This window comes from Oryzias latipes, chromosome 7 (genome assembly GCF_002234675.1).
Source record: "Oryzias latipes chromosome 7, ASM223467v1".
Taxonomy (NCBI): domain Eukaryota; kingdom Metazoa; phylum Chordata; class Actinopteri; order Beloniformes; family Adrianichthyidae; genus Oryzias; species Oryzias latipes.
This window is the reverse complement of record NC_019865.2, coordinates 9,914,317-9,931,139: the sequence shown is the minus strand read 5'-3', so window position 1 is coordinate 9,931,139 and position 16,823 is coordinate 9,914,317. Positions and strand designations below refer to the sequence as shown.

Here is a 16,823-nt window from a genome sequence, read left to right as displayed (position 1 = left end):
GTGCAGTGGTTGGCACGCTCTCCTCAAAGTAAGAAGGTTTGAATCCTTGCTAGGATCTTTCTGTGTGGAGTTTGCAAGTTCTCCCTGTGCATGTGTGTCTACGTTCCTCCCACAGTCCAAAAACAGTCTTCATAGGTTCACTGGTGTCTCTTAATTACCCCTAGGGGTGTGTGTGTGTGTGTGTATGTGTGTGGTGAACTAATAATGGTGGACCCCGCCTTCATCCAACAGTAGCTGGGTTGGCTCCAGCAACTCCAGGACCCCAAAAGGGATTCAGACGGTTCGGAAAATGGAGGAATGAATGGATGGGTGCTTTTTTTTATACTGTAAAGAAAATGAAAAAAGTGTTGCATAGTGTAGAAAAAGAGACTAACAACCCCTCTGCTCCTGAGCACGAAGAGGCGAGCAGAGAATCCAATCCTCTTGTTGAACACTAACTTGTCACTAGTTTTTTCATTTAATCATTTTTCCATGGGGTTGCTGGAGCCTATCCTTGCTACTATTGAGTGAAGTAGGGGGTACACCCTGGACAGGTCACCAGTCTGTTGCAGGACCACACACCTATACACAATCTCAGTCATACATGGGGACAAGAGTGGCTGATTCCCCCATGAAGCATGTTTTAGGAGTGCCATACACAAGGAGAACATGCAAACTCAGAGCTCTGCAAGCTTTAACGCTAAAAGAGTCATTTGGGACCGTTTTGTACAGACCAAAGCCATAAAATCCCACCTCGCCATATAGAAAAATACACTTTTTTATGCTTTTGTGACTATTGATCTATTCCTTAATGAAATGTAGCTTTCAAATATTTACAATAATTGAATTATAACAGTGTGATCGTTTTCTAAAGATAACTTTATTACTTTTTCTGAAGGACGTGCAAATTCCTTTCAAAATAAATGAAGATCCTTCTGCTGCAGCAGATTATCAAATACTTTAAAAGAATGTTGCCTCCGAACAGCAACTAAACACTATTGTGCAGCTAAAGATTAAAAAAGAAAAGTGCTTTAAACTTTTTCTAAAGCAGGTCTGGCAATAGATTAAGTCATTGTGTTGCTCAGTAATCAGACGTCTGCATCTTTGAGGAGAGGTTAACCGCACAAGGCCTCTTACTTTAGTGCAATGTCAGCAGTGGTTTAATAAAAATAAAATAAAAAACACTTTATATGACTAATATATGATCATGTCAGTTAAAAAACCTAAACACAGACAAACCTTTTATTTGTTCAAATCGCTCACATTTTTCTTCAACGCCACAATGGAAGATAAAAGAGTTGCGCATGGCCCAAGAACTCCCCCTGGGATTTGAACCAGGGCCTTCTCAATGTGAGGCAAGAGTGCTAACCACTGCACCAGCTCCATTTTTGACCTCCCCATACCAAACAATCATTTTTGTCATTTGGAGTCTGGTTTTGCCCCCTTTACTGTATCGGCAGAGTCGATCCCTTTTGGCCTATAAAACTGCTTTCATATATTTTACGTTTAGTTGAAGCAGTCAGCCATACCAGTGTCATGTGGGAGGATTTTCAATGCTTGAGTCCCACATTGAGCAAAATCCATTTATGCAATATGGACTTTTTTTCTTTTGTCCCCCTTTTTCCTATTCTGGAGCATTTGGGCTTTTATTGGGGTAAAAGCAACTTTGGGACTTTTAGGCTGCAGCTCTTGTCCTTAAACATAAATAAAGTTGACCCTCTTATTGTTAGAATAGATCTATATCAAGTAGAAATCTGATTACACTGTAGCCAGACACATAAAAGATTTATCTTCTGATTTATTGTAAGCACAAAAGCATCCATTTGCACCGTCAACAGACAGCTGGATCATTAGTCAGCATTTGGATTCATGTGTGTTTTTTTCAGTTAAATGCTTGTAAAAGAAAAAAAAAGGTGACAAACAAACTGCTTCTGTCAACAAATGAGAAGCATTTGTGCTGTTTTTGAGTATTTTAAAACCTTAAGAGTATAAATTAGTTCTCACAGCTACATTTGCAACTTTCACACGAGACATTCATTTTTTTTTTTTCAAACCGGTGCTAACAAAGTATTAAGCTTAATTACAGACATTTCCTCCACGTTTGACAAAAAAAAGACATTTACAAAAATAACATATAAAAAACTGTGCGGTTAAAAAGTATTAGCGTTGACATTAACCCCTAAAAGGGCTGTGATTGTTTTTAAAAACTTGTCCATTGGCGAAAATCTAAAAGGACTTAAAATGAACATTTGCACACTTTCTACACCTTGGTTTTCACACTGGAGCTTGCTAGAGCCAAAATTTTGTCTTCCGACCCTAAGAAAGGAGGGAAAAAACAAGGTCAGGATCAGTTGTGACGCGCATGGCAGCACTTTTAGGATGAAATGTTTGGCCTACCTGAATTAGCTGTGACTTTTTCAAACTGGCTCAGTGTGGCGGTAGCGTTTTGGGTGAGAAAAGTCTCGTCCTCTGCAGTGAGCTGTTCAAAAACCCGTTAACAGAAACTGGTCAGTTGGTCTGGAAACAGCTCTGACCCTCAGGCCCATGAGTCATGTCTGAAAATATCACCTTCTCGCCCAGCTTCCTCAAGGCTGTGAGGATTTCCATTTTCTGTTGCGTGTGCCCGTCCCGGGACAGCTTCCCCACCATCAAATCGCGGTCCATCTGCAAGGAATGTTAACAATGAGGCAGGGATCGGAGGAGGGAAGTTATTGACAAAGACAGTCCCTTCAGAGCACTAATACGGCTCGGATGTTCTGGTTCTTGGTTGGAAAAGCTTAAAGCACATTCCAGTCAGGAATCTATGAAACAAAGCCGTTTACAGGCATGAAAGGTGACGGCGGAATGAGTCCGTTCAAACCTCGGCCAGCCTGGTTCTCAACTGTCCTGGCTGCTTCTTGGCAAACAGTCGGATCACCTCGGGGGTTTTGAAAGCCTGGCTGATGGCGGCCTGGATTGCCTGATTGGGACAGAGACGAGCGGCAGGGGAGACAAGTGAAATTTAAAAAAAAAAATATTATCTAAGTAACAATGCTTTGATCCATATCATAATTAGTGGTTGCTGATAAGACTCGTAGTCCGTATTAGTTCATTTTGAACGATCCAATTCACTGACCTAAAATCGATTCAGGATATCTTTAGGCAAAAACTCAACCAGTATAACTCAGAGATAAACACCTGGGTCCTGAACAGGGAAGTTTTCCAGAATTCTTGTATTTCTTGCAAGATAATCAAGTGTAAATTAAATATATGTATAAACAAACAAGTAAACAAGAAGTAATAGCAAATCCATTCACATTTTAGTTTCCTAAAGTCCAGCCCACTGCTATTTTTCCACATCAAAATAGAACATTAGAACATTCGACCACACTGTACGGTCACGTCTTTGCTAAATTATAAGGGTTTCCACACATTGGACTGGAATGATGCTTGATCATTTTTTTGCTGCTATTACGTGTTTTGTCCACTGTGATGCACTCTGTCGATTTCATGTTTAAGTAAAATATATTTACTGTGCATCAATCCCAATGGTATTTTCCAATATTGCTATAATCAATTTGTTTCATTCTGAAAGACTTTTGTAATGGTACATATTGAATTGATTGATAACCTTTCTCACACAGATCAATCTGGTTGAATCAAAGGAATATAAATCGAATCATTAATTAAGTTGATTAATCGTTTCATCCCTAAATATTTAATGAATAAATACATCCTCCAGCTTCCATACCAGCTGCATTCCACTGAGTTCATCTACCAGGGTCATGTCTCCAGACATGATCTTCTTTAGGGAGTCATTAAATTCTCCCAGTTGCTCCAAAGTCTCCTTTTTGGTCTCCTCGTACTCCCCCTCCTCCAAATCCTCCCTGGAAGGATCAAACAAATGCTAAGCGTCTGACTGATGAAGGCAGCGTCTCTTGGTTTCTCATTCATCACGTGTCCGTGCTCTGCACCTGCACTCCTCCAGGTCCTGAAGCTGCTGCATCAGTCTGTCCAGCTGTTCTTCCATGTTCTGCTTCAATTTGCCAGTTTCGGATTTCCCTCGAGAAGCCATCCTCGGATCAATGCTGCCTCAGAGTCAGACAGACAGAGGAACCAAAGAAAGCAGGGAAGAAGAAAGGGTCAACACCCACTACTGCACTTCGCTGGATCTGTGCTGTTATTGATTAGTTACTGAGGGGGTATTACACTCGCGAAACGGCAGCTTTAGCGACCGAAACTGGATTATTGGTGGTATTGATGAATCTATGTTCTCCAAAGAGGAAAAATCTATACATACGTTGGGGTTCAACAGCTAGCAAAGTGGCACGATTATAGCTGACAAGCAAGCTAGCGCGCTTAAACTTAAAGAAATCACCTCACCGGGACTCCGTTTGGAAACAACCTTGGATAAATAAAATGTTTGTGTCCGTTCACAAGTAACTGAATAACAACAACAACAACAAAACCAGCAAAGAGTATTTCAAAGCAAATATGCTGCAAAACACTTGCACTACGCCGTGTGTGATCAGAGGACTTGTGATTGTGAATGTAACTCTACAGTGCAGGCGCGGCTCACTACTTCCTGCTCGATTCCAACCAATCAGATCGTTCGGGTCCCTTTCCCCACACAACTGTTTTATATATATATATATATATATATATATATATATATATATATATATATATATATATATATATATATATATATATATATATATATATATATATATATATATATATATATATATATATAGATGAAATGAAATGAAAAAGATTTAGATTATGACCATGTTATTAATTGGGGGAAATTATTATTGTTGATGTTGTTTTTGTTGTTGTTAACTTTCCAGATAGAGATAAGTAAACTTTATTGTCAGTTCAATGAACACAAAAAAAATCCTTTTTCAACACAGGCAAACACAGTAAAATACAATTAATTAATTAATCTAAATTATCAAAAATAAAATACAACTAATTATTAAAATGAAATCCTTAGAAAAGATTAATACATTAAAAATACATAAAAAACCTCAGTCTGCACGATCCATATACAATTTAAAACAAGTGTTATGGGGAATTATCAGTGTTGGGGATTAATTAAAAAATAATAATAAGTTCAATAATCAGGATCCCTTCACGCAGAATGATCATTTTTACTTCCCATAGTAGTTGAGAGAAACGAATGTGTAGACATTGATGATTGGCCTCAAGCACAAGCCATCAGTGTAGTTCCTTGGATAAAACATTGAACAATGAAGGTTTTCACTTCTGTGATAGAACACAGCAGAATACAATATTTGTCTTTCATGTCATCAAACACATAGCCTGACAAATTTGACGTTAAACAACAAATATAGAAAAATAAACATTATATGACAAAAAAACAAAAACTACGAAATCTAAAAACAAAAGAAAGAAAATAAATTAAAAACATTTTCTTAAACATCAGACCACAGTGTTGCAGATTTGAGACTAAACAAAAAATTAGTATTAAATAAACATTCTAGATGTTGTTTAATAACTGTGTACCTAAGTAACCTCTTTGATTGCAGCTTCCTAAACAAGTGTTTTCCTAAATTTTAAAACAACTCCAGAGTTCCATAAAAATGGACTGATTGGGATATTTCTTTAAACAAGGGGCAATAAAAGAAAAGTACAAGAAAGTACAGAAGAAATGCCTTTTTGTGAAGAAAAAACGTTTACAGTGCTGAGAGGAAATCCTTCAATAATGTCTCTAAAACAGTTTTTTGCGCTTAACTTTCTAGATTGTTTTTTTTTACTCTTGATTTTTTGTGCAAACATTTATATAAAATAATATTTGATAGTTAATACAATTTATGGTTATGTTCTTTGAGCTGCGTGATTCATAATCACAGTTGTGATGTTCAATTCCTTCCCACCACCTGGTGGCAGTGTTACATTTGAGCCCCTACTGCAACAGAACCAAAGACGAAGACGACCCTGCTAGTTCTAGAGCGGATGATTGTTGACATCACTTCTATTAAAAAGTATAAATGTCGGTTTTTCTTTGGAAAAAGAAAAGTGAGGTTTTCGTCCTAGGTGAGGGTTGTGTTTGTGGAAAAAGATACCAAACTCTAAAGTAAAATTAATATTTTTTTCTCTCGTGGCAGGTTTGATTCTCATGAAGAGTTAGCCAGCATTCTCGTAGCCTACTGGAAAACAAAGCTGATGTTTTGTCCAATACTTTTAAATAGTTTTTCTTGTATTCATTTTTTTATATATATTTCAACATCTTTATTGATCATTTTCTATTTGGGTTTACTAAACGCTCATTCGTTTATAGCAGATAAACAGGCAGAATTGTCTCAGTGATCCTAGGCTAATCAGTTCAGTTGTGTGTGTTTACTTTCAGAGAGAAGGCTTCTCCACTAAGCGGGATGCAGAAGCAGAAGGTAACCGAAGTGGTGTTGCTGGCATGCGGGTCCTTTAATCCAATCACCAACATGCACTTGAGAATGTTTGAACTGGCCCGGGACCACCTGCAAGACACAGGTTGAGTTATTCATCATGTTTTTTCTCCATGTTCCAGTCACTATACATTTGTCAGGCAGGGATCTGTGGCCCTTCAACACACACACAAAGCCATTTGGGCCTGTTTGTTACTGATTAAAACGTGGTAGGAGCAGCTTTTGTAAGTTTCATTTTATTACTTTTGACAGGAGGTTGCATGACTTCCTTTCAAGTCCACCTCCTATGAAAATCATGTTTTTTGAATTTTTTACATGTAAGTGTGGCATTTTTCTTATGAAAGAGAACAAATGTCATTTAAAAAATGATTTTATTTTCAGAGTATTTCTCCTTATAACTCGCTGTCAATCAAACTTTCACAAAGACGCTTGGTTTGAGATTATGAGCTGTTGTGATGTCACAATGGTCCAGCAATGCATGCGCATTGCACAAGCTGCCCGACATGCTCAGGTCCGAGAGAAGAGAAGATGGCACATTGCTGCATTCCCCGCATGTATTTTAAGTGCGGCCAAGGCTGGTTTTTTGTTGTTGGCCGCACATATTTTATATTAAACTCAAAGTCCTAAATGTGTTCTCCGCATTTGCGTTCATTTGTGTCTGAAGTCTTGCTGTCCTGCAATAACCAGAGAGGGTTTCAACAAAACCAAGAATATTATCAGGGGAGTCACTTTTTTTCCTGGCGTTTCATTTTATTTGCTGTGCAAAGTAATTCGTAATTCTGCAGGACTACTTAGCTCAGCACCAATGGCCACCCCCATCTAGAGGAGATTTTTGAAAACAGAGGCTTCAGGTACACAAAACGTAATAATTATAATGAAAACACCACTTGGAATTATTTTAAAAAATGTCATAGGAGAAATTAAAGACTCACTCTGATCATCTTTTGATCTATTTTCAAAGCATTCCCGGTGGTCTTTTTAATTCTGATTATGCTAGATTTTATTTGGCAAAAAACCTGTCATTTTCTAGGACATAGTTTCTGCAGAGCGGGTAGAGTTCATTAGGGACCATTTTGAATAAAGAAATACTCAGAAATGCAGTTTTAATCTTAATTTGCTTTGTATGTCCGCCATCATCAGAAAAATGCTACAAGAACGTGTTGAAAACACCAGAAACTCATTTTTCATTGGAGTGAGTCTTTGAAAATAAAAGACTTCCTGTGCCAAACAGGATCATCCCAGTCCGGCTAATGAATATCAAAAGATTATAACAACACAAGACAAAAATCATATTTTTTTCATGTTATACCTCAAGTCTACTTTGCTGAGGCGTCTCATTTTTCCTACCAACTACTGCTGTTAACCAGAACTAAAACACAAATTCATTAGTTTATGATTCGGTAGGAGAAGTATATAAAGAATATACAAATATGTTTTAGCCACTTCCCTCTGGATAGCTACTAACCAGAAAAAACGTACTTTAAAACTCATAAAATAAACAGAGTAATGAGAAAAGATCAGACATTTTACCAAAGTTTAGCTTAATATTCGAAATCTGCAGTCTGGAGGAAGTGTTAAAGCAAGCAAGGCCTCATGATTAATCTTACTTCCAGGTGAAACTCAGACATAAATGCATAAACTTAACTAATCTAAATTAAAGCAATACTCATTAAGTAATCCTTACTTTTAGAAATGAACATTATTTTATTTTTCTTCAGCCAGAAAAAAGCTACAAAAGGGGGTAAAAGAGCCACATGTGGTTCTTAGATGTTGTGTTTTATTTTGAAGGCTCTTTCAAATACTTGTCCATATTTAAGAAATATTCAAGCAGAAATGTTTGAGTCATTAGTATGTTTAATTTTTATCACTTGTTTGTTTTTGTTTTGTTTTTTTGTTTAACCTGCTTGTACTAAGAATTTGTTGTTTTTTAAGGTAGTCCTGCCAAAAATGATTCGAGTATTATTTAAAAAAAACTTTTGGTTTGTCAAAGGTTCCTTAACTGATTTAGAAAATTAATAATTTTGTGCACAATGTTTTTGTAAAATGTTTGTTTTTAAGTTGTAGAGCACCTTTAGACGAAGCATGTTTTCTAATAGAAATGCTGAGGCTTCACATTACGCAGCACAACACATAACACGCTATGTAGACATTCTGGCATGTTGGACAACACTCCTTCTCTTTACTAGTGCTGCAATAAATGGGGATGTCAGTGAAAACTTTCCTCTTTGTTTTGTTTTTTAGGACAATACAATGTGGTGAAGGGAATCATATCTCCTGTGGGCGATGCCTATAGGAAAAAAGGCTTGATTGAGGCGTCTCACCGTCTGGAAATGGCTCGGTTGGCCACAGCGAACTCTGACTGGATTAAAGTAGACGACTGGGAGAGCCTGCAGGCAGAATGGTTGGAAACAGCTAAAGTTGTTCGGTATGCATGCAGTCAGTGGAAGTAATTTCATTTCCATAAGTTTCCATTTCATGTCTTTGTGATTCTCATTTGTGTTGGTTCTGCTCCATGGCCAGTCACTTCTATGTTTACAAGTATTGTTAAAATCTTCTGATCTTTCATCTGTGATTTATAGGATCCTCGTGGTCATTGCGACTTGCAGGTCATACATTCATACTGAGTTACTCTGAACCGCAAAGTTTCCATCTGTCATTAGGCGGCTGAGGTGTGCTGCGAGGGTTGGGCAACATGAATTGCTAGACTTACCAGAAGTCAGCAGTTTAAATCAGGACAATAAATCCTTAACACCTTTAAAATATTAATGAATAAAAATCCCATAAATTGTTTTTTTTTTGTAATCTAAAGCAAAAAGGGATCCAGATGTTCTTCATCTTAAAGTGTACTCTCAATGAGAGCGTAAATGCAATAAGGCAGATTTAGATTTTCTAAATGTCACATTTGTCCAGTATGTCTTGGAACCTTTAAATGAAGAAATTGCGAATGAATCAGATCCTTTTTGTTTATGTGGTAGACATCACTATGAAGAACTCCATGCAGAAGATCATAACAAGGATGATGTGGACACTGTCCACCACGGCAAAAAGAGACGGGTCGATGAGAATCATTCTGAGATCTCCAGACATCAGGAGAGAAGAGGTAACCACCCCCCCTACAGTCTTTTCTGAATGTGAATGAGTGCTACAGGTGAAGTCAAAGATAGTGAGTTCAGTTAAAATATGTCAGTGAAGGTATTTTAGTCCTCCGCTGTACAGGAAGTAGTGCATAGTAGTGTCGCCATCAACTCTCTTCTCTTTTTCTTTAACATGTATTTGCCTTAAATAGAAACAACACCAATGAACTCAGACATTTCCACCTGGTGATCAGGCTCTTTATCCTACTGCCTTCTGATTCAGGTCAAAGGTCAATACTTGTCAATGTTAAATGTGCTGCTTAATGTGTGAATCTGTGTCACACGTGGAGCAGGAATGTAAAAGTCACACGTGTGTAGCTTCATTTTGTACCGTTTAGTCTGTCTTTTAAGAAACCTATGAATGAAACTTTTTTATTATTATTAGAAAAAAATCTACAATTCATCAGAACAATTATTTTAAATGTTAGTCTCATTACAAAAAACGTAATCAATGTATTGTCCTCATATAATTAATCAATTAAGTCATTCATATATTTGTAAAGAAAAAAATGGAACTAAACCGTATAAACTGTTCGCTAAAAATTAAAATAACACGTATGACTCTATGTGTGTGACAAATAACACAAATTCACACCAAGCATCACATTTACATCTATTCACATCTTTTTTGTTATATTAGATGTTATGATACAACCACACACACTCACCAATGTTCTTTACCAACTACTAACTATAGGAATAACTCATCCATCTCTATCCTAGCACCTCTTGAAGCACTCAGTTTAAATTCTTAACATCTTTTTTTACTTCCTGCGACCTCAGACGTACCTCAGGGTTTTGTCCTGGGGCTTCTGCTCGTTATCATTTCCCTTTAGATCTCCCCTCACCTGACTGCCTCCTTGACATATAAACCAGGTTCAGGTGCAATTTTAAACATGAAAAATGTTGACAGTTTCGTTTTAACCAAAGCTCCCAGTTTTTTAGGAGTCCAGGTTTCATCTTTCTTTCATTTCATGCACTCTCAGCATCACTCGGTCATTCTGCTTCCAACTCCTCATAATCAACCGTCTCTGCTTCGCCTCCCACTCCGCTGCCACTTTTGCAAACACAATTGTCACCTCACAACTTGACCACAGCAGCTTTACAAATCGATTTTCTAGAAAACCCTCCACAAACTCCAGATTAACTTTTTGTTCATCTGTGTCTCAATGTTGCTTACTGTTTCTATTACAATGAGTGTGTAAAACTACAAAAACAACAATGTATTACAATGGTTCTAACAACAGAATAAATATAATTGGTTTACATATTTTGAAAATTGAATATTGACATAATTTTGTAGAAATAGAAGTAAAATAAAAGAGCAAAATGTTTTTACTATTTGGCAGTTTAAACGTGTGTGCAGCACACCTGCTGCTGCTGGATCAACCAGGGATTAATATCACCACCTTGTATTTTCTCACAGAGAAGAGTCTTTGTCTTTCTGCCTTCACCTGATCAGCCCTTTACTGTTACTGAGGACACTGTGGTGTAAAGGGTGTGGATGCTTTGCAGTTAAGCACATGACCTCCACCCACACCACACAAAAGCATGCGAGGTGGAAGACAGCATGTGGTTGTCCTTCATAAAGAACGTGGAGAAAAACAAGGGCATTGGGGCATGCGCTTGAAGTTGTTTTTCAACTAATTGCAGAAAAAGTCCAACTCAAATGTACATTGAATTAAGTCCCGAACTGTATTTGTTTTTGTTTAAAAAGCTTTTTGTGCATCAGGGCCACTAAAAGTTTTTTTAAAGATAGTAATCGTTTAACCATAGTTAAAATTTAGAGCCCATAACAGCTGAAATTTTTATTTTTGTTTTTGGAGTAACCCTGGCCAAAACTTCTAAAACCATCAGAAGAAAGATCAATAAATAAATCAAGTATTTTCTTCATAACTTGTCTCTTTCTCTGTGCTTAGATGGCCCTAAGCTGATGCTCCTGTGTGGAGCGGATGTCCTGGAATCCTTTGCCGTTCCTAACCTCTGGAAGCAGGAGGATATCGCTGAAATTGTTGGCTGCCACGGTTTGGTTTGCATCACCCGCAGTGGCAGCGACCCGTACAAGTTCATCCACCAGTCAGACGATTTATGGCAGCACCACAGGAACATCCACGTCGTCCACGAATGGATCACCAATGAGATTTCAGCCACTCATGTGCGCCGGGCGCTGCGGCGCGGTTATAGCGTCAGATATCTGCTGCCAGAAAACGTCATCGACTACATTCAAGAGCGGCGTCTTTACAGCGCCGAGAGTGAACAGAAAAACGCAGACATAATCCTAGCACCCCTTCAGAGGTACACAAGCGCTTCCTCGAGCTCGTGACCTTTACTGCCACAACAGCACAAAGACGGGTGGAAGTTTACGGCCAATTACATAATCGGTAAAGCCTGACACTGATCAAAACAAAATTCACTTTTGCCAAGTAAAAGAAGTGAATACACATTGACTGGCTTTTGTATTTCTACATTAAAGTGGCATTTGCCACTGTTGAAATAATAAAATATATATTTACACTATGTGAGAATTTTTGAGTTGTATTTTTCTACAGAATTACAAGCATGAAATATGATCATAAACACTCTTGTTGTTTATAAGTCTTTCTTTTGAGTGTTATCACCTTGAGTTTGTTCGTTTGACAGCAGAAGTTGTGTTTTTCCACTGGCTGGCTAATGGTAATGCAGGAAAACAGGCATTTACTGGAATCACAGAGTCGTAGAGACTAAAAACCCTACAGTTAGTTTAAAGTTTCACCAGAAGTAAGGAATTTATTTCCATCTTGAAAGTGCTTGATTTTTTTTTTACAATGCAAGTTTAACAAAGATTTCATGTCAATTACATAGTAGACTGATTCCTTTTCCAATTTCTTTTTCTTTTTGGAGAACATTAATTCTTTAGAAGATGAAGTAATTAGCAACCAAAACAGGTGACATAAAATCATAATATCTGAAATTTTTTGAGAAATTATTCAAATGATTTGGCTTAAAGTTTTACTCATTTATTGATCTTTCCCTAAAACTAAAAGAGATAATAAACGCAGTAGCTTTCAAACGATAATTAGACACCAGCTTTTGCTTTTCCACTATTCAATACCTTGAATAAAAACACTATTTCACAAGGTTGTTGATAAATTCTTTTTAAGGGAAATTCTCATTTCTGCGTTATCTTTGTTTCAAAACAGTGGAAAAACCCCTCTCAATAAGCCTTTTTGCTCTTTTTTTGTCTGCCCTCAACACCTCAGGCCAAATCGTAAAGCTTTTTGCCAATAAGTTTCATAGTTAGACCTGTTTGACACGCCTGACTTTTCAGTTTCCATCCCCGCTGTGATGGCAGCACCTCCCCCATGTGCCCACAGGGCTCAGGTGACACCAAGTCAGGTTTTGACACACCTCCTGGCAGTCGCCTACAAAACTGCATTCCCTGAACCTTCCCTCAGAACGTCTGCCTTGCAGGTCGAGGACAACGCTTTTTCTTATCACTTTCTCAAAAGGGAGGAAATCAGTGAATCATGCCTGCCAGCATTTGTGGAGCCTGGGAATTGATCAGCAATGTTAACTTTGAGGGCTACATGGTTGCTCTTGGTGAGTGCTTCCAGCATGTTTATAATGTTAACTATGATCTGGAGTATGTTTGGGATGAAAGCATTTTGTTAGTATCATCCATTCAAAATGTTATGATATATGCATTGAAAAAGAGCTGTGACATATCTACGCAGGGGTTATGATCTCTATCTGTGCATTGACTCCTATTGATTTTGCCATTCCAGGTATCGGCCCCTACTTGAGAAAAATCGCTCTGAAACTGAAACTGAGGAAGGTGATTGAGCAGCACGGGGATCAATATGTCATCAAAACTGTGAGCCCCTTCCGGAATTACACCTTCTCCTTCAAACTAAACCAAGAGTTTGAAGAGTTCACACAGGGACTGGACAACAGACACGTCAAGGTGAGCATGATGGGATGGAACATGTTATCTGTTTCAAGGTTTCTACCGGCTATCACATACCACTGGTGCTTATGCTGTCTTTCTCCTTGCATCTGTGCAGTCACTGGTGACGTGGGAGGGGAATAAACTGGTGTGTGTGCAGACTGGGGAGAAGAAGAACCGAGGCTGGACACACTGGATTGAAGACGACAAGCTCCACCTGGTAGGAATCCTACACAGAGAATTGTTTAGCAGGTCTATTAAGATAAATGCCTTGTTTGTAATGAAACCCTTCTGTGAACGGTTTTCCTCAGGAGCTGTATTGTGAAGGAGAGCTCTGCCGACAGGTCTTTAAAAAGAAGTAAAGCAGTCAAGAGAAAGAAGAGGTGTTTCTGCAGGAGCTAAGCAGCGCTGGAGGACAGAGCTGGCCTGACCCCATGTTGTTAACCCCGACAAACAAAAGCACACAAGACAACAAGTCTGTGGTGTTTTCTCTGTGATGGATTCCAAATATAATTCCAGAGAATGCTCGTGTTTCATGTCAGGGTTGAAAGATCCACCACTAGGTGGCATGGTTGCACTACTTTTGTGAGGCCCTGCAGCTTGGTGGAGCTGCCTCAGTGGTGGTCCAGGCCATTGTGCAGTTAGCTCACTGCCAAATGCTGATACTTTTATTGCCTGCTTAACCCTTGTGCTATCTTAGATGACCCCACCCTTACATTGACATGTTCTCCCTACCATGACAAAGGTGGAAAGATTTCATGTAATCCATGGACACCAGTGAAGATCACAAATCAGTAAAGAAAAAAGTTTTAACGCACTGTCTAGTGGGTCTAGATGACCCATCTCCCAATGTTAAAGTGCCTAGGATAGCATAAGGTTTAAAAAACATTTTTTCAAATAATAGTTTTCTTTTTAATCACTACAACCGGCACTAAACTAATGTGCACAGTGTTTAAGTTTAACATTTTCAGTTACACCGATGCATTTGTACCCATTTTTAAATGCATTTAGGGTTCAGGATCACTGTAATTTATTTTTATAATGTGTAATGCCATGGAGAGACAAGTTCAACTGTAGATATTACTGTTACGTTGTTGTATTTTTATATGCATTCAATCTTAATGTAATTTATAATTCAATTGTAAAATAAAACATACATTTTTAAATGTTCCACAGAAAATGATCTTCTCTTTCGTCACCCTCTTAAAATAATTGCCTATGTCATTTTTTGTCAGAAATGATTTTTTTTTGCCTAAATCCTCTCCTCATGATGCTGGCCACCTCTGGTAAAATTGCCTACATCCTCAGTTAAACAGAACATGCCATTCTACTCCTTTAGCATAATTCCTTATGTCAAGAGTGTGACTTAGGCAGTTTTATTTAGCCTAAATCACGAGTCAATGTGATTTAGGCAATTTCATTAGCATTTCATAATGGCTGCTGATTCAAGAAATAGAAGTGTTTTTTTTTTCAGATTTTGAGGTAATTTTCATAATTCATGGCTCCTTACATATTGGTAGATAAAAATGTTTACTATGCTTTACACTAGGCTGAAAATATTCCATAAGATTTCATCTTTTGATCAGTTTTTTTTTGTTAAAATTTCAGTTTAGGAAGTCAGCTAAAAAACGATACAAGTAAAATGGATTTTAATGGCTTTTAGTAGTGATACTTTGTCTTATCAAACAATGTTTGAATGAACAGGATTTTGATGTCTCATTTTCTTAACAGTCCATAATCCAATTAACATTTCAAAACTGTATTGCAATCTACAATCTAAAAAGAATCCCAAAGGACCATCTGCACTTTTGTGCTTTTTTAGTCATATGTAATATGAGTTATCATAACATGATTTAACTGGTATAATAGTATGCTGTTCTGCTATATCTATAGGCAACTTACAAACCATTATGGAAACCTAAATGTAGCTTAATAAAATAGATCGCAAAATAATGTTTCTGAGAGGAGTCGTACATATTTGAAGAGTCATCCGGCCAGTCGTGCGTCACCACTTCGGTCACAAAAATTAACATAAAAAATGTTGCTGGTGCAATTTAGCATTTTTCTACCTACTGAAGCTTAAAAATTGAAATAAGTTAAAGTGTGCAAGGCACTTTTTTCTCTTCGCTTGGTCTTCCTGAAAAACATTAAAAAATGGTTGAACAATCCCATTGACTGTGAAAAACATGCACCGGCCCCATCTAAATCTGGACCTAAGAGAGACAAGCAGATAAAGGTTGAACCTGGATTTAAGAACTTCATTAAGACCGGGTTGAGGGACATGCCCAGTATTGATTCACACTATACTGCAAAAGCAGAGCTACCTACAAAGACTAGAATTCCTTTACTCAGGTACCACCATCTCCTAACTACATTGTGAATACCAACAGAAGGCTACAACTTCTGGGGTGAGGGCTGTTGGAGTCCAATATTCCCAATGTTTTCCATGGGAACTAATGTGGATTTATTTCGAGAAAAGATCAGTGGGACTTTTGTGTTTCATTCAATCACAGGAATGTTAGCAGGGATGTATTTGACCCATGTGTCTACAAGAAGGATGAAGCGAGGCAAGAGAAGTCTCAGGACAAGGATTCTGCCAATGAAGAGAAGTCTGTTTGGACAATGGACTTGCACGCCACTGTGTCCAAAAACCCCAGCCAGCAGTCATTTACCCTTTTCAACGTGGGTTCAACGAAAGCTGCTGCTACGTTTGAGACAAATCAGAAGGGTGTCGTGAGGTGTTTGCCCTTCTTTAATATTGGCATTTTAAAGGTGTGATCAAAGGCTATCCAGAACTCAAGGAAATCATGGTGTGAAGTGATGGTTGCCGTTATCAGAATCCCAATGCATGTGTGACGAATGCATACTCTGAGTTTGCAAGGAAATATGGGGGACTAATAACTCAGAAATACCTTGTTGCAGGTCGTACAAATGAAGTGTGACAAGATTCATAGTACTAGTAAACAAAACATAGTTAGCAGATATTTTCACCCCAAGAGACCATGTTATTATACTTCAGATTGCAGTATAAGGCTATCCCCTTAACATGTGAAAGTGCTCAAGCACAATGGGTTCCTGAAACTTAATGGATCTTTCTTCAGGCTACAGGCACAAAAGGCTACAGGCAAAAAAGCTTGATACCCAGCTGTGCATTACTTGCGGGCTCTTCAGTTTATCAGTGATGGCAAGGTCCATTCAGACTGTCCTTCTCAGAAGCCTCTGTATGGAAAGAACTGCCATAAAGGGTACAGATGTCAAATGGGGAATTGGTATGGATAAGATTGTTGTGATCTGACAATCAGGAAGAAAGTACCAGAACCTCCAGTCAAATAAACCCATCACTTCTTTTACTATTTCCCATACTAAGAGAGATTA

General features: G+C 38.0%; 2 protein-coding genes across 8 annotated transcripts; one reads left to right on the top strand and one right to left on the bottom strand.

Moving 5' to 3' along the window:
• Positions 1 to 1,759: 1,759 nt before the first annotated feature.
• lzic (leucine zipper and CTNNBIP1 domain containing) lies at positions 1,760 to 4,527 on the bottom strand. Of its 4 annotated transcripts, none has more exons than XM_020704571.2 (7): positions 4,259 to 4,527; positions 3,933 to 4,046; positions 3,710 to 3,845; positions 2,840 to 2,938; positions 2,548 to 2,643; positions 2,377 to 2,458; positions 2,018 to 2,295 (listed from the first exon to the last, which is right to left on the bottom strand). In XM_020704571.2, exons 2-7 carry the CDS (start codon positions 4,031 to 4,033, stop codon positions 2,240 to 2,242), a joined length of 570 nt encoding a protein of 189 aa, XP_020560230.1. In that variant the 5' UTR covers positions 4,034 to 4,046; positions 4,259 to 4,527; the 3' UTR covers positions 2,018 to 2,239. The 4 variants fall into 4 exon arrangements, with proteins under 4 accessions (XP_011475271.1, XP_020560230.1, XP_011475272.1 ...); XM_011476970.3 differs by having other exon boundaries at positions 4,337 to 4,527; XM_004070385.4 differs by having other exon boundaries at positions 4,342 to 4,526.
• A 1,299-nt stretch (positions 4,528 to 5,826) lies between these two features.
• Positions 5,827 to 14,628, top strand: LOC101174424 (retinoid-binding protein 7). Of its 4 annotated transcripts, XM_004070384.4 has the most exons (9): positions 5,827 to 5,969; positions 6,335 to 6,474; positions 8,631 to 8,814; positions 9,365 to 9,443; positions 9,814 to 9,833; positions 12,170 to 12,189; positions 13,288 to 13,466; positions 13,567 to 13,668; positions 13,760 to 14,628. In XM_004070384.4, the coding sequence occupies exons 1-9, from the start codon at positions 5,941 to 5,943 to the stop codon at positions 13,808 to 13,810; spliced, it is 804 nt and encodes a 267-aa protein (XP_004070432.2). In that variant the 5' UTR covers positions 5,827 to 5,940; the 3' UTR covers positions 13,811 to 14,628. The 4 variants fall into 4 exon arrangements, with proteins under 4 accessions (XP_004070432.2, XP_011475269.1, XP_011475270.1 ...); XM_011476967.3 differs by lacking the exons at positions 9,814 to 9,833; positions 12,170 to 12,189; positions 13,288 to 13,466; positions 13,567 to 13,668; positions 13,760 to 14,628 and adding an exon at positions 11,443 to 12,040 and having other exon boundaries at positions 5,877 to 5,969; positions 9,365 to 9,489; XM_011476968.3 differs by lacking the exons at positions 9,814 to 9,833; positions 12,170 to 12,189; positions 13,288 to 13,466; positions 13,567 to 13,668; positions 13,760 to 14,628 and adding an exon at positions 11,443 to 12,040 and having other exon boundaries at positions 5,884 to 6,021; positions 9,365 to 9,489.
• Positions 14,629 to 16,823: the final 2,195 nt, after the last annotated feature.